This window comes from Oncorhynchus keta, chromosome 19 (assembly GCF_023373465.1).
Source record: "Oncorhynchus keta strain PuntledgeMale-10-30-2019 chromosome 19, Oket_V2, whole genome shotgun sequence".
Classification (NCBI taxonomy): Eukaryota; Metazoa; Chordata; class Actinopteri; order Salmoniformes; family Salmonidae; genus Oncorhynchus; species Oncorhynchus keta.
In genome coordinates this window covers 76,466,406-76,484,043 of record NC_068439.1, presented here as the reverse complement: position 1 = coordinate 76,484,043, position 17,638 = coordinate 76,466,406, and the positions used below count along the sequence as shown (strand labels likewise).

Here is a 17,638-nt window from a genome sequence, read left to right as displayed (position 1 = left end):
CACCAGGATCGCCTGGAGGCCTCTTACACATTTCACCAGGATCGCCTGGAGGCCTCTTACACATTTCACCAGGAGTTTCTGGAGGCCTCTTACACATTTCACCAGGATCGCCTGGAGGCCTCTTACACATTTCACCAGGATCGCCTGGAGGCCTCTTACACATTTCACCAGGATCGCCTGGAGGCCTCTTACACATTTCACCAGGATCGCCTGAAGGCCTCTTACACATTTCACCAGGATCGCCTGGAGGCCTCTTACACATTTCACCAGGAGTTTCTGGAGGCCTCTTACACATTTCACCAGGATCGCCTGGAGGCCTCTTACACATTTCACCAGGATCGCCTGGAGGCCTCTTACACATTTCACCAGGATCGCCTGGAGGCCTCTTACACATTTCACCAGGAGTTTCTGGAGGCCTCTTACACATTTCACCAGGAGTTTCTGGAGGCCTCTTACACATTTCACCAGGATCGCCTGGAGGCCTCTTACACATTTCACCAGGAGTTTCTGGAGGCCTCTTACACATTTCACCAGGAGTTTCTGGAGGCCTCTTACACATTTCACCAGGAGTTTCTGGAGGCCTCTTACACATTTCACCAGGAGTTTCTGGAGGCCTCTTACACATTTCACCAGGATTTTCTAGAGCCTCTTACATATTTCATTAAGTGTAAAAGAGGTCTCCAGTTTTTAAATGGACTGGATCATTATTGGGGCGGCAGGGTAGCCTAGTGGTTAGAGAGTTGGACTAGTAACCAGAAGTTCAAACCCCCGAGCTGACAAGGTACAAATCTGTCGTTCTGCCCCTGAACAGGCAGTTAACCCACTGTTCCTAGGCCGTCATTGTAAATAAGAATTTGTTCTTAACTGACTTGCCTAGTTAAATAAAGGTAAAATAAAATTATACTTACCACCTTTGTCCTGTTTCAGTAGTAATGAGTACCTGAAAGTCTATCATTTGTATAGGAGTAGTTAAAACATGCTAAAAATTGATCTTTGCGTACAAAAGGTGAGATATACTGACCTATCTCTACTGGTATATCATCAAGCCATGGTGTTTTTAAACACTAAAAGGATTTAATTGCCTCAAGAAGTTCCTCCTCTGTAGGTTGACCTTCACACAGGTCTTTCAGTACATTTGTTAATTTTACATTATTATTAGGAAATAAATCCTTACAGTTAACCTGATTCAGTGGAGATGGAGACTGAAAATAAAACATATGCTTAAAATATAATTTGGTGAATCATGGATGACTCCATTTGTAACTAGTTTCTGTAAATTATTTTTGGTAGCATTATACTATGTTAAAAATTTAGTGCATTTTTCAAAAATGTCCATCCAACACAAAATTGGTGTTTCTCAATATGCATACTACCGCATTTCGAGCACGCAAACTGGAGCACACAATGGTCAGAGTATGGAACACGTACTCTGTACACATTTTGAAGGATGCATCGATGCAAGCTTCAACTAAATTCCCAGGATTGTTGATGTAATATGACACAACCATGTAAAACATGATGAAAAATCTCTTAAACAATAGCCAACGGTTTTCGAGCTGAAGCAAGAGAAAATAAACTCTGACTTCGGAGTGAACTGTTGCCCATTCACATCTCATATGTTGCCTGACTAGAATATTTTATCTTGATATAGTAATAAATACATACTATGTTAATTTAGCATATCTACCTGCCTATAATACCCACTGTAGTGTGCGTAGAGCGCAGGCTAACTGACAAAGAATTGGTAGCTAGCTAGCTAGCCATAAAGAATTCGTAGCTTACCGTTGGCCTATCTACATTGCATTACAACATTAGTTTTAGGTCGTTTTGTACATGTAAAAGTAGCTTGCTTCTAAATTCTTATGCATTCTCCACACTCTCTTCCACACAAGAACGTCCTCGGAGAAGTTGTATGCATATTGAGAAACACACACTGAGTGACTTTTTGTCACAAAATGGCACAGATCTGAGCATAAAATAAAGTAGAACTAATTTTAATCTGCAGTGTGATTTAAGTGTAAGCTTTTCTCCTCTTCCCCCCTTTCCTAGTTGGAGGTCAGTGACTCCAGTTCTAGCAGTAATCTGTCTCTGGCCAAGGCGCGGCCTGCCAGCGAGCACAACAACAACGGCCAGTCTCCGGCCCACCTCAAGGCCCAGCGGTCCATCTCCGGCACCCAGAAACAGAGACGCTACAGCGACCAGGGTGAGAGGGTGGGAGAAGATGGAGCGGGGAGGATAGGGAGGAAGAGGGGGATGTAAGTGGGACAGGATGAAGGAGGGAGAGCGAGGAAGAACCCATGAAAGGGGGAGATAAGAGACACAGGAGAAGGAGGGGAGATGCAGGGGAGGAGGAGGACACAGAGGAGGAGGGGAGGCATTGAGAGGAGAAGGAGAAGGTGAGGCATTGAGAGGAGGAGAAGGAGGAGGGGAGGCATTGAGAGGAGGAGGAGAAGGAGGAGGGGAGGCATTGAGAGGAGGAGGAGGAAGAGGGGGGGGGACATTGAGAGGAGGAGGAGGGGAGGCATTGAGAGGAGGAGAAGGACGAGGGGAGGCATTGAGAGGAGAAGGAGGAGGGGAGGCATTGAGAGGAGGAGAAGGAGGAGGGGAGGCATTGAGAGGAGGAGGAGGAGGGGAGGCATTGAGAGGAGGAGGAGGAGGAGAGGCATTGAGAGGAGAAGGAGGAGGGGAGGCATTGAGAGGAGAAGGAGGAGGGGGGACATTGAGAGGAGAAGGAGGAGGGGAGGCATTGAGAGGAGAAGGAGGGGAGGCATTGAGAGGAGGAGGAGGAGGAGGAGGAGGAGGAGGAGGGGAGGCATTGAGAGGAGGAGGAGGGGAGGCATTGAGAGGAGAAGGAGGAGGAGGGGAGGCATTGAGAGGAGAAGGAGGAGGGGAGGCATTGAGAGGAGAAGGAGGAGGGGAGGCATTGAGAGGAGAAGGAGGAGGAGGAGTGGAGGCATTGAGAGGAGAAGGAGGAGGAGGAGTGGAGGCATTGAGAGGAGAAGGAGGGGGGGGACATTGAGAAGAGGAGGAGTAAGGAGACAAAAAGGGGGATAAGTGTTATAGGAAGAGCGATGTGAACATCAAATGCACCACAGTTCTCATTGTAACTCCACACTCATCCATGTGTGTCTCTCCCTCCCTCCATCCAGCCGGTCCGTCCATTCCCTCGGTGGGCTACCCCAAGAGGAGCCAGACCACCTCGGATGACAACGGCGACCACAAAGAGGACGGGGGTGCCCAGCCACGGAAGTCTGTTTCACCAGGCGGGCGTGGTGGCAGCGGTGCCCCTGCCAGTCCCCTATTGGGTAACGCCAACAACCCTAACAAGGCCGACATCCCCGACCGCAAGAAGGGCTCCACCACACCCAGCGTGAGTACACAGAATATGTATACACACGCATCCGCACACCAACCACTCACACACACACACACTCAGTCACTCACAGGGTTTTTGGGCTTGATGTCAATGTCTGTGTCTAAAACCTGTCTTGACATCTACTCACTAAAACTATACACTGTGTACTAATCTTACTACATACAGTGCCTTCGGAAAGTATTCAGACCCCTTGACTTTTTCCACATTTTACTAAGTTACAGCCTTATTGGATTAAATACATATAAAAAAATATGCAATCTACATACAATACCCTATAATGACAAAGCAAAATCTGCTTTTTAGACATTTTTGCACATTTATTAAATAAAAAAAAAACAATTTAAAAAATACCTTATTTACATAAGTATTCAGACCCTTTGCTATGAGACTCGAAATTGAGCTCAAATTCAATTGAGCTGACAGCGCATGTCAGAGCAATAATCAACCCATGAGGTCGAGGAAATTGGAAACCTGGCACCATCCCTACCGTAAAGCATGGTTGTTGCAGCATCATGCTGTGGAGATGTTTTTCAGCGGCAGGGACTGGGAGACTAGTCAGGATCGAGGCAAAGATGAATGGAGCAATGTACAGAGAGATCCTTGATGAAAACCTGCTCCAGAGCGCTCAGGACCTCAGACTGGGCGAAGGTTCACCTTCCAACAGCACAACGACCCTAAGCATACAGCCAAGACAACACATGCATGGGTTTGGGACAAGTCTCTGAATGTCTTTGAGTGGCCCAGCCAGACCCCGGACTTGAACCCAATCGAACATGTCTGGAAAAACCTGAAAATAGCTGTGCAGCAACGCTCCCCATCCAAGCTGACAGAGCTTGAGAGGATCTGCAGAAAAGAATGGGAGAAACTCCCCAAATACAGGTGTGCCAAGCTTGTAGCGTCATACCCAAGACTCGAGGTTGTAATCGCTGCCAAAGTTGCTTCAACAAAGTACTGAGTAAAGGGTCTGAATACTTACGCAAATGTGATATTTCATTTTTTATGTATGTATATAAAATTTGCTAAAATGTATAAAAACCTGTGTTTGCTTCGTCATTATGGGGTATTGTAATGTCATTATGGGGTATAGTGTGTAGATTGATGAGGGGGAAAAACAATTTAGTCAATTTTCGATTAAGGCTGTAACGTAACAAAATGTGGGTCTTAATACTGTATTGTATAGAACGTACTGTTTAGGACAAATGTATGCAGTAAGCAACAAATATCCACGTAATAGGCTCACCCACATTGAGAATACGTCATCTAATGCGCAATTGCGTTGCTACCAGCCATTTGTTGGCATCTAATTATCAGCTGATTCTTCAGCTGTTGTCAAACACACGTAGGTCTGAAAATACCCTTCTTTTTGTCGATAGTGTGCAGTGAATTCTACTAGATGAAAAGCTAAATGAGTATGACATCCTGGCATTTAAAGAATACAATATTTTCAAATACAATAATTTTGCATACTCAATCAGCATACTATTTTAAATATACAGTGCCTTGCGAAAGTATTCGGCCCCCTTGAACTTTGCGACCTTTTGCCACATTTCAGGCTTCAAACAAAGATATAAAACTGTATTTTTTTTGTGAAGAATCAACAAGTTGGGACACAATCATGAAGTGGAATGATATTTCAAACTTTTTTAACAAATCAAAAACTGAAATTGGGCGTGCAAAATTATTCAGCCCCCTTAAGTTAATACTTTGTAGCGTCACCTTTTGCTGCGATTACAGCTGTAAGTCGCTTGGGGTATGTCTCTATCAGTTTTGCACATCGAGAGACTGACATTTTTTCCCATTCCTCCTTGCAAAACAGCTCGAACTCAGTGAGGTTGGATGGAGAGCATTTGTGAACAGCAGTTTTCAGTTCTTTCCACAGATTCTCGATTGGATTCAGGTCTGGACTTTGACTTGGCCATTCTAACACCTGGATATGTTTATTTTTGAACCATTCCATTGTAGATTTTGCTTTATGTTTTGGATCATTGGCTTGTTGGAAGACAAATCTCCATCCCAGTCTCAGGTCTTTTGCAGACTCCATCAGGTTTTCTTCCAGAATGGTCCTGTATTTGGCTCCATCCATCTTCCCATCAATTTTAACCATATTCCCTGTCCCTGCTGAAGAAAAGCAGGCCCAAACCATGATGCTGCCACCACCATGTTTGACAGTGGGGATGGTGTGTTCACGGTGATGAGCTGTGTTGCTTTTACGCCAAACATAACGTTTTGCATTGCTGCCAAAAAGTTCAATTTTGGTTTCATCTGACCAGTGCACCTTCTTCCACATGTTTGGTGTGTCTCCCAGGTGGCTTGTGGCAAACGTTAAACGACACTTTTTATGGATATCTTTAAGAAATGGCTTTCTTCTTGCCACTCTTCCATAAAGGCCAGATTTGTGCAATATACGACTGATTGTTGTCCTATGGACAGAGTCTCCCACCTCAGCTGTAGATCTCTGCAGTTCATCCAGAGTGATCATGGGCCTCTTGGCTGCATCTCTGTTCAGTCTTCTCCTTGTATGAGCTGAAAGTTTAGAGGGAGGGTCTTGGTAGATTTGCAGTGGTCTGATACTCCTTCCATTTCAATATTATCGCGTGCACAGTGCTCCTTGGGATGTTTAAAGCTTGGGAAATCTTTTTGTATCCAAATCCGCTTTAAACTTCTTCAAAACAGTATCTCGGACCTGCCTGGTGTGTTCCTTGTTCTTCATGATGCTCTCTGCGCTTTTAACGGACCTCTGAGACTATCACAGTGCAGGTGCATTTATACGGAGACTTGATTACACACAGGTGGATTGTATTTATCATCATTAGTCATTTAGGTCAACATTGGATCATTCAGAGATCCTCACTGAACTTCTGGAGAGAGTTTGCTGCACTGAAAGTAAAGGGGCTGAATAATTTTGCACTCCCAATTTTTCAGTTTTTGATTTGTTAAAAAAATTTGAAATATCCAATAAATGTCGTTCCACTTCATGATTGTGTCCCACTTGTTGTTGATTCTTCACAAAAAAATACAGTTTTATATCTTTATGTTTGAAGCCTGAAATGTGGCAAAAGGTCGCAAAGTTCAAGGGGACCGAATACTTTAGCAAGGCACTGTTAGTATGGATATCTGGGTATGGATATTTAGCCACACACTCACTCACAGGGTAGCTTTTTTGGACTTGATGATCAATGTCGAAGAGGGGTCGAGATAGTGTTTACAGCATTTGTACTGGGCCTCACAAGAAACATAGTGTTTACAGCATTTGTACTGGGCCTCACAAGAAACATAGTGTTTACAGCATTTGTACTGGGCCTCACAAGAAACATAGTGTTTACAGCATTTGTACTGGGCCTCACAAGAAACATAGTGTTTACAGCATTTGTACTGGGCCTCACAAGAAACATAGTGTTTACAGCATTTGTACTGGGCCTCACAAGAAACATAGTGTTTACAGCATTTGTACTGGGCCTCACAAGAAACATAGTGTTTACAGCATTTGTACTGGGCCTCACAAGAAACATAGTGTTTACAGCATTTGTACTGGGCCTCACAAGAAACATAGTGTTTACAGCATTTGTACTGGGCCTCACAAGAAACTCTTTCTTTGGTTTATTTATTGATTTTTCTTTCTGTCTCTGTCTGTCACTATACTGCTCACCTTCCGTCCTCACACTCTCTCTCTCTCGCAATTAAATTGACGAAACCATTAACACGCCAAAGCACAACGGTGACAACAAGCTTGTGTTAAAAAAAAAGAAACAGCAATACGTGTGCAGTTATGAATTCCTCTCTCTCTCTTTCACTCACTCCCTCCTTTCATCATCCTCTCTCTCTTTCACTCACTCCCTCCTTTCATCATCCTCTCTCTCTTTCACTCACTCCCTCCTTTCATCATCCTCACTCTCCCTCCTTTCATCATCCTCTCTCTCTTTCACTCACTCCCTCCTTTCATCATCCTCTCTCCCTCCTTTCATCATCCTCTTTCACTCACTCCCTCCTTTCATCATCCTCTCCCTCCTTTCATCATCCTCTCTTTCACTCCTCCTCCTTTCATCATCCTCTCTCTCTTTCACTCACTCCCTCCTTTCATCATCCTCTCTCTCTTTCACTCACTCCCTCCTTTCATCATCCTCTCTCTCTTTCACTCACTCCCTCCTTTCATCATCCTCTCTCTCTTTCACTCACTCCCTCCTTTCATCATCCTCTCTCTCTTTCACTCACTCCCTCCTTTCATCATCCTCTCTCTCTTTCACTCACTCCCTCCTTTCATCATCCTCTCTCTCTTTCACTCACTCCCTCCTTTCATCATCCTCTCTCTCTTTCACTCACTCCCTCCTTTCATCATCCTCTCTCCCTCCTTTCATCACCCTCTCTCTCTTTCACTCTTTCCCTCCTTTCATCACCCTCTCTCTCTTTCACTCACTCCCTCCTTTCATCACCCTCTCTCTCTTTCACTCTTTCCCTCCTTTCATCACTCTCTCTCTCTTTCACTCTCTCCCTCCTTTCATCACCCTCTCCCTCCTTTCATCACCCTCTCTCTTTCACTCACTCCCTCCTTTCATCACCCTCTCTCTCTCTTTCACTCACTCCCTCCTTTCATCACCCTCTCTCTTTCCCTCTCCCATCACCCTCTCTCTCTTTCACTCTCTCTCTTTCACTCTCTCCCTCCTTTCATCACGCTCTCCCTCCTTTCATCACCCTCTCTCTCTTTAACTCTCTCCCTCCTTTCATCACCCTCTCTCTTTCCCTCTCCCATCACCCTCTCTCTCTTTCACTCTCTCCCTCCTTTCATCACCCTCTCCCTCCTTTCATCACCCTCTCCCTCCTTTCATCACCCCTCCCTCCTTTCATCACCCTCTCCCTCCTTTCATCACTCTCTCTCTCTTTCACTCTCTCCCTCCTTTCATCACCCTCTCCCTCCTTTCATCACCCTCTCTCTCTTTAACTCTCTCCCTCCTTTCATCACCCTCTCTCTTTCCCTCTCCCATCACCCTCTCTCTCTTTCACTCTCTCCCTCCTTTCATCACCCTCTCCCTCCTTTCATCACCCTCTCCCTCCTTTCATCACCCTCTCTCTCTTTAACTCTCTCCCTCCTTTCATCACCCTCTCTCTCTTTCACTCTCTCCCTCCTTTCATCACCCTCTCGCTCTCTTTTACTCTCGTTCACTCTCTCCCTCCTTTCATCGCCCTCTCTCTCTCTCCCTCCAGACTAACTCCACATCGGGGGGCATGAGAAGGAGGAACACGTATGTGTGTAGCGAGAGGAACGCCTCGGACCGCCACTCTGTCATCCAGAACGGAAAAGAAAACAGGTGAGGCTCTGTCCGTTCCGTTGTCCCTCCTAGCCTGCAGCAGCTACATACACCACCCTGACCACACTGTCCGTTCCGTTGTCCCTCCTAGTCTGCAGCAGCTACATACACCACCCTGACCACACTGTCCGTTCCGTTGTCCCTCCTAGCCTGCAGCAGCTACATCACCCTGACCACACTGTCCGTTCCGTTGTCCCTCTAGTCTGCAGCAGCTACATACACCACCCTGACCACACTGTCCGTTCCGTTGTCCCTCCTAGTCTGCAGCAGCTACATACACCACCCTGACCACACTGTCCGTTCCGTTGTCCCTCCTAGTCTGCAGCAGCTACATACACCACCCTGACCACACTGTCCGTTCCTCCCTCCTAGTCTGCAGCAGCTACATACACCACCCTGACCACACTGTCCGTTCCGTTGTCCCTCCTAGTCTGCAGCAGCTACATACACCACCCTGACCACACTGTCCGTTCCGTTGTCCCTCCTAGTCTGCAGCAGCTACATACACCACCCTGACCACACTGTCCGTTCCGTTGTCCCTCCTAGTCTGCAGCAGCTACATACACCACCCTGACCACACTGTCCGTTCCGTTGTCCCTCCTAGTCTGCAGCAGCTACATACACCACCCTGACCACACTGTCCGTTCCGTTGTCCCTCCTAGTCTGCAGCAGCTACATACACCACCCTGACCACACTGTCCGTTCCGTTGTCCCTCCTAGTCTGCAGCAGCTACATACACCACCCTGACCACACTCCGTTGTCCCTCCTCAGCAGCTACATACACCACCCTGACCACACTGTCCGTTCCGTTGTCCCTCCTAGTCTGCAGCAGCTACATACACCACCCTGACCACACTGTCCGTTCCTGTCCCTCCTAGTCTGCAGCAGCTACATACACCACCCTGACCACACTGTCCGTTCCGTTGTCCCTCCTAGTCTGCAGCAGCTACATACACCACCCTGACCACACTGTCTGCAGCAGCTACATACACCACCCTGACCACACTGTCCGTTCCGTCCCTCCTAGTCTGCAGCAGCTACATACACCACCCTGACCACACTGTCCCTCCCTCCTAGTCTGCAGCAGCTACATACACCACCCTGACCACACTGTCCGTTCCGTTGTCCCTCCTAGTCTGCAGCAGCTACATACACCACCCTGACCACACTGTCCGTTCCGTTGTCCCTCCTAGTCTGCAGCAGCTACATACACCACCCTGACCCACTGTCCGTTCCGTTGTCCCTCCCTGCTACATACACCACCTGACCACACTGTCCGTTCCGTTGTCCCTCCTAGCCTGCAGCAGCTACATACACCACCCTGACCACACTGTCCGTTCCGTTGTCCCTCCTAGCCTGCAGCAGCTACATACACCACCCTGACCACACTGTCCGTTCCGTTGTCCCTCCTAGTCTGCAGCAGCTACATACACCACCCTGACCACACTGTCCGTTCCGTTGTCCCTTAGCCTGCAGCAGCCTCCTGACCACAGTCCCTCCTAGCCTGCAGCAGCTACATACACCACCCTGACCACACTGTCCGTTCCGTTGTCCCTTGTCCCTCCTGACCACAGTCTGCAGTCTGCAGCAGCTACATACACCACCCTGACCACACTGTCCGTTCCGTTGTCCCTCCTAGCCTGCAGCAGCTACATACACCACCCTGACCACACTGTCCGTTCCGTTGTCCCTCCTAGCCTTGTCCCTCCTAGCCTGCAGCAGCTACATACACCACCCTGACCACACTGTCCGTTCCGTTGTCCCTCCTAGCCTGCAGCAGCTACATACACCACCCTGACCACACTGTCCGTTCCGTTGTCCCTCCTAGTCTGCAGCAGCTACATACACCACCCTGACCACACTGTCCATTCCGTTGTCCCTCCTAGTCTGCAGCAGCTACATACACCACCCTGACCACACTGTCCGTTCCGTTGTCCCTCCTAGCCTGCAGCAGCTACATACACCACCCTGACCACACTGTCCGTTCCGTTGTCCCTCCTAGCCTGCAGCAGCTACATACACCACCCTGACCACACTGTCCGTTCCTGTCCCTCCTAGTCTGCCAGCTACATACACCACCCTGACCACACTGTCCGTTTCGTTGTCCCTCCTAGTCTGCAGCAGCTACATACACCACCCTGACCACACTGTCCGTTCCGTTGTCCCTCCTAGCCTGCAGCAGCTACATACACCACCCTGACCACACTGTCCGTTCCGTTGTCCCTCCTAGCCTGCAGCAGCTACATACACCACCCTGACCACACTGTCCGTTCCGTTGTCCCTCCTAGCCTGCAGCAGCTACATACACCACCCTGACCACACTGTCCGTTCCGTTGTCCCTCCTAGTCTGCAGCAGCTACATACACCACCCTGACCACACTGTCCGTTCCGTTGACCACACTGTCCGTTCCGTTGTCCCTCCTAGCCTGCAGCAGCTACATACACCACCCTGACCACACTGTCCGTTCCGTTGTCCCTCCTAGCCTGCAGCAGCTACATACACCACCCTGACCACACTGTCCGTTCCGTTGTCCCTCCTAGCCTGCAGCAGCTACATACACCACCCTGACCACTCTGTCCGTTCCGTTGTCCCTCCTAGCCTGCAGCAGCTACATACACCACCCTGACCACTCTGTCCGTTCCGTTGTCCCTCCTAGCCTGCAGCAGCTACATACACCACCCTGACCACTCTGTCCATTCCGTTGTCCCTCCTAGCCTGCAGCAGCTACATACACCACCTTGACCACTCTGTCCGTTCCGTTGTCCCTCCTAGCCTGCAGCAGCTACATACACCACCCTGACCACACTGTCCGTTCCGTCCCTCCTAGCCTGCAGCAGTACACCACCCTGACCAGTCCCTCCTAGCCTGCAGCAGCTACATACACCACCCTGACCACTCTGTCCGTTCCGTTGTCCCTCCTAGCCTGCAGCAGCTACATACACCACCCTGACCACACTGTCCGTTCCGTTGTCCCTCCTAGCCTGCAGCAGCTACATACACCACCCTGACCACACTGTCCGTTCCGTTGTCCCTCCTAGCCTGCAGCAGCTACATACACCACCCTGACCACACTGTCCGTTCCGTTGTCCCTCCTAGCCTGCAGCAGCTACATACACCACCCTGACCACACTGTCCGTTCCGTTGCTAGCCTGCAGCAGCTACATACACCACCCTGACCACACTGTCCGTTCCGTTGTCCCTCCCTAGCCTGCAGCAGCTACATACACCACCTGACCACACTGTCCGTTCCGTTGTCCCTCCTAGCCTGCAGCAGCTACATACACCACCCTGACCACACTGTCCGTTCCGTTGTCCCTCCTAGCCTGCAGCAGCTACATACACCACCCTGACCACTCTGTCCACTGTCCCCTAGTCTGCAGCTGTCCCTCCTAGCCTGCAGCAGCTACATACACCACCCTGACCACACTGTCCGTTCCGTTGTCCCTCCTAGCCTGCAGCAGCTACATACACCACCCTGACCACTCTGTACAAGATTCAGGTCTTGAAGATTATGTTCTAGTTAAGGTTGTTGTTTTACTAAAGGAAGGCCCCGTTCTTCATCATCATCATCATTATACACACAGTGTTTTCTCTGTGAAATAGTCATGGTCAAAAAAAAACATTGGTTTAGAATCACAGAGATGCTATATTGGGGCCTATTAATGTCCAGCTCAATAGAAACTACACTGTATATCTATCTACCTGTAGTCATTGGCCTATTTGAAAGGACTCTATCATAATTGGAACAGAGTAGTTGTGTCAGATAAATTTAAAAAAGCACATGTGAACGGCACTCTGTTGTTCAACTCTGTGTTGTTCAAAAATACAAGAGATAAAATTAATAAATAAAATGGTATTTATCACATGCGCCGAATACAAGTGTAGACTTGACTGTGAAATGCTTACGAGCCCTTTCCCAAAAATGCAGAGTTAAAAAGTAAGACAAATTAGCAGAAACATTTTAAAGGAAATTCTAACACAATAAAATAACAATAACGAGGCTAAATACAAGGGGTACTGGTACCGAGTCAATGTGCAGTAGTACAAGGCAGCTGAGGTAGTTGAGGTAATATGTACACGTAGGCAGGGGTAAAAGTGACTAGGTAATCAGGGTAGATAATAAACAGAGTAGCAGCAGGGTATGTTGAAGAGTGTTAAAGTGTGTGTGTGTGGCGTCAATATGCGTGTGTGTTTTAAGTGTGTGTGAGCATATAGTATGTAGTGCGTATGTGGGTGAGTGTGCATAGAGCCGGTGCAAGAGAGTCAGCACAAACAGTCAGCGTGGCCATTTGATGAACTGTTCAGCAATCTTATGGCTTAGGGGTAGAAGCTATTCAGGAGCCTTTTGGTCCCAGACTTGGCGCTCCTGTACCGCTTGCCTTGCAGTAGCAGAGAGAACAGCCTGACTGTTCTGGAATCAATTTTTAGTGATGTGGACACTGAGGAACTTGAAGCTCTCGACCCATTCCACTACAGCCCCGTTGATGTGAATGCGGCACCCCCCAGTTTCCTGTAGTCCATAATTAGCTTGCTTGTCATGCTGACATTGAGGGAGAGGTTGTTGTCCTGGTACTACACTGCCAGGTCTCTGACCTCCTCCCTTTTGGCTGTGGCATCGTCGTCAGTGATCAGGACTAGCACCGTTGTGTCATCTGCAAACTTAATGACGGTGTTGGAGTCGTGCTTGGCCACGTAGTTGTGGGTGAACAGGGAATACAGGAGGGGACTAAGCGCGCACCCTTGAGGGGCCCACGTGTTGAGGGTCAGCATTGTGAATGCGTTGTTGCCTACCCTCACCAGCTGGGGGCGGTCTGTCAGAAAGTCCAGGATCCAGCAGAGGGAGGTGTTCAGTCCCAGGGTCAGCTTAGTGATGAGCTTGGAGGGCACTATATTGTTGCATGCTGAGCTTGGTGGTCTGCTTGAAACATGTAGGTATTACAGGGTCAGAACGAGGTTAAAAATGGCAGTGAAGACGCATTACAGCTGAGTACGCATCCTGGTAATCCGTCTGGCCCTGCGGCCTTGTGAATGTTAAGCTGTTTAAAGGTCTTACTCACACCAGCTATGGAGAGCAGTTGTCCAGAAAAGCTGGTGCACTCAAGCATGGTTCAGTGTTGCTAGCCTCGAAGCGAGCATTTGAAGGCATTTAGCTCGTCTGGTAGGCTCACGTCACTGGCAAGCTCGCGGCTAGTGCCCTTTGTAATCCGTGATAGTTTTCAAGCCCTGCCACATCCGACGAGTGTCAGAGCAGATGTAGTAGGATTCGATCTTAGTCCTGTATTGACGCTTTCCATGTTTGATTTCTTATAAGCGTCCGGATTAGTGTCCCGCTCCTTGAAAGTGGCAGCTTCAGCCTTTAGCTCAGTGCGGATGTTGCCTGTAATCCATGGCTTCTGGTTGAGATATGTACGTACGGTCACTGTGAGTATGCAGAACTGGGATTTCAGCTTCCAGGAATTGTGTACCGATCCTTGCAACATGGGGCAGTCCGTGCATTATCATGCTGAAACATGAGATGATGGAGGCGGATGAATGGCACAACAATGGGCCTTAGGATCTAGTCACGGTATCTCTGAGCATTTGAAATTAGCATCAATAAAATGCATTTGTGTTTGTTGTCCCTAGATTTGTTGAGATTAAAATGGACTATGCCAAGAGAATCTTGAGGATGAAAAGTGCTTGGAAGGTTGGTGTTCAGTATGTGTTTGAATTTATACACATGGTTACAAGAGGGTTTAAAACGTTCTTTGACCTCGGTCGGTCTGCAGCGGTCAAAGCCTTTGATCTCTCTCTGTCGGAGATGTTCATTAGGCACCAAACATAAGAAAATGTAGTTGAACAGGGAGGGTAGTTACACTTGTACACTAAGAAGTGCTCATTTTGTTTTACAAGGTGTCTTGTGTTACCATGGCAATTCAATTTGAGTGCTCAGATTTGTCACCAAGATTACTTTTTGAATGATTCATTCACGACATTCACACAGGAAATTAGTGCAATGCGACATTTGCGATACACTGATCCAATTATAAATAAAACCGATATGTATCGAGGACTGAGGGGGGGACACAGCAGATTGATAGACACTCATATGCAGTCCACAATCCACACCCTTTGACCATCCAGTGCAACCCAATACAGAGACAGTCACCACTGCCAAGAAGGCTCCCTTCAACTTTTGCTTGACTAACTATCTATGCTACAGTACATTCATTCAAGGGAGCCTGGACAGAAAGGATTGCTTCCTTTTCTGTCCTATTTTTTTATCTTATGAAGTTTGACTCTTTTTATGCCCTCAATGCTTTATTAAAACCCACTTGTTTTGCTCTGGCCCTGTGGCCTTTTTCGCCGCACTTCACCTCCTGTCCTCCGGGGGGCAGCATGAGTGAAATGTCGGCGGCCTGTGCCACTAGCCCTTCTGCCTACGCCAAGTCCCTCACCGTCTCCTCAGCCTCGGTCCGCCTGCGCCACCAGAAGGCCGCGTCCCTGTCGGCTTCGGGCCACACCTGCCGCCAAACGCTGCCACCTACCGATGGCGACTTCTTCAGGCCTAAGTAAGGGGCTTCCCACCCTGCCTCCCAGGTGTTCAACCAGGGGTCCTCCTCTTCCCAGGGGCCACGTTATGTCTGTCTGCTCGTCTTTCTAACATAGATTTTCCATCCCCCTCTATGTCCCCACTTTTTCTCTCTAGCGCCCTCTGACCAATCTGAATATTTCCCTCCCCAACACTCATCCCGTGTATCTGCCCTCTTCTCATTCCGTTAGCTCCACCCCCAAAGCATCTCCACCAATGGCTGTTACCTCTGGTAAAGGTTTTTGTCTTAACACAGAGAAGGATTGTGTCCTCTCTCTTCCCACTAACTTACCCCAGTGTCTTTGGTCTAAAGTAGTGCTAGCCAAATCTCACCTGACAAACAAAATCCCTAATGGAGCAAAGATCAGTAGCTGCATTAAGGTAATTGGCCCGAATGTCCTAAAACTCTGTTTAGGTTCCCTTTAACTCTTTAGTCAACTAAACAATAAAAACATGTGTTTCATCATGATGTGGTTGATAAAGTCGTAGCTAACCAAAACCATCCGACTTGACATCTGCTGCTCTTTCAGGTAAGAGATGTGAAATGGTATTGTTTCAGGTAGTTTCGGTACTCGTTCACAGGACAGGGTGATGGTGTCCCCTCTTTTGAATGTGCATAACCTGGAACCTTGTCTGCTTTAGCCAACTCTTTGGCTTGCGCAGAAAACAGGCCGTGACCCAGGCTAAAATATGTGGTCAACAGCTAAAATATCTTAATTTCCCTTTCCTCCACCCACGTTTCCTCCCCAGCACGTCGACGACGTCTGGCCAGCGGAACCCCGGTGGCTCCTCCACCCACAGCATCAGCAGCGGTGCCACGCCCCCCGACAGGCTGCGTTTCCCCCGCGGCACAGCCAGCCGCAGCACCTTCCACGGCGGCCAGCTGCGGGAACGTCGCACGGCCACCTACAACGGCCCGCCGGCCTCACCCACGCTGTCGCATGACGCCACGCCCCTCTCTCAGTCCCGTAGCCGAGGCACCACCAACCTCTTCACCAAGCTCACCTCCAAACTCACGCGCAGGTAAGCCAAAGCCGCACACGGTATCCCCGAAACAATCGGAATAAACCACGGGATGCAGTTTTCAGCACTGGGGGTTTGAGATCTGTAGTTTTTTGTTTCTTCACTAGCCTGTATAATATGAATTTATCCATACCCTATTTCACTCGTCATTCTTTAATGAGGAGCAATAGTAATGGTGTTAACTCTTCCATGGAGCAATAGTAATGGTGTTAACTCTGCCATGGAGCAATAGTAATGGTGTTAACTCTGCCATGGAGCAATAGTAATGGTGTTAACTCTGCCATGGAGCAATAGTAATGGTGTTAACTCTGCCATGGAGCAATAGTAATGGTGTTAACTCTGCCATGGAGCAATAGTAATGGTGTTAACTCTGCCATGGAGCAATAGTAATGGTGTTAACTCTGCCATGGAGCAATAGTAATGGTGTTAACTCTGCCATGGAGCAATAGTAATGGTGTTAACTCTGCCATGGTTCATTCATCAAAGGCTTTTTTGACGTTTTTTGGGGGATACACAAAACATTTGGTTTGTGGTAAACACAGGCTTATGAGATATTATGCGTTTTGTTCTATGAGATAATCTTCAGCAGCTGATGTCATTTTTTGTGAATTTTTAAGCAATTATGTCGTCATTTTTTTGTATTTCTTTAACCTTTTTTTACTAGGCAAGTCACTTAATTATAAATTCTTATTTACAATGACGGCCTACAATGTTTGATATCTCTCACTTCTCTTTGAAGTCCTGCACATTTGTTTATACATTTTCACCCCCCTCCTCGGTAAGAATAATCTTCTATCTCAGAATCAATATTAGCTCCAAGTTGTTCTACATTTTAGCCAAAATTATATTTGGATTATGTCTCAATTTAAGTATTCTTTAATGCATTCATTGAATGTTTTTTGTTTCTCCACTTTATCCTCTCCGTAGCTGCTGTTTAGGTTTTTCTTGGACCAGATTTGAACACCTTAGCTCTATAATAATACTATTCTAGGGAAGCTGCTATTACCCATTATCCAAGCTGTCTGCAATCTGCCAGTAACAGATGCTAGCAGCCAAGCTCAGACAAGATGTCTCAGCTACTGATCTTTATTATGCTGCCCCCCCAAACGATTTTCTAATTTGATTCTTTAAAAATATAAATAATTTTTAGTACAACTTTTGACTTGGTACATTTCTTTCTTCTTTATTTTTATTTTTTATAGAAACAAGTCATTCAGGTTTACCAAAAGGTAGGATGGCCCCACCAATTGGCTTGGTGTGCAATTAATCAGAAACACTTAACTAATTGGTAAACTGTGTGGACTTTTTAACCCTGTGTGGACAAAGAGCTTTATTAAAATGCCTGAAACTGACTGACCTCTTGGCT

The 17,638-nt window shown here is 47.6% G+C and overlaps 1 protein-coding gene and 1 long non-coding RNA gene across 33 annotated transcripts in view; one reads left to right on the top strand and one right to left on the bottom strand.

The window, feature by feature from the left end:
* Window positions 1-17,638, top strand: part of LOC118371463 (MAP/microtubule affinity-regulating kinase 3-like) — a 128,147-nt gene that overhangs the window by 101,368 nt on the left and 9,141 nt on the right. For 21 of the 32 annotated variants that reach the window (XR_008071449.1, XR_008071447.1, XR_008071439.1 and 18 more), the window contains exons 12-16: window positions 2,050-2,203; window positions 3,150-3,370; window positions 8,573-8,676; window positions 15,056-15,229; window positions 16,000-16,272. Coding sequence is in view for 14 of the 32 variants with exons in the window: in XM_052471331.1 (XP_052327291.1) it covers window positions 2,050-2,203; window positions 3,150-3,370; window positions 8,573-8,676; window positions 15,056-15,229; window positions 16,000-16,272 (926 nt within the window). In the remaining 18 variants the exon portion in view is untranslated. Of the gene's footprint in view, window positions 1-2,049; window positions 2,204-3,149; window positions 3,371-8,572; window positions 8,677-15,055; window positions 15,230-15,999; window positions 16,273-17,474; window positions 17,502-17,638 lie in introns of all 32 variants that reach the window. The other 11 variants (XM_052471323.1, XM_052471320.1, XM_052471322.1 and 8 more) reach the window with 3 other exon arrangements.
* LOC127909490 (uncharacterized) lies at window positions 8,663-12,032 on the bottom strand. The gene is made up of 3 exons (XR_008071457.1): window positions 11,909-12,032; window positions 9,941-10,056; window positions 8,663-8,791 (listed from the first exon to the last, which is right to left on the bottom strand). It is a non-coding gene; the product is annotated as an uncharacterized LOC127909490 (long non-coding RNA).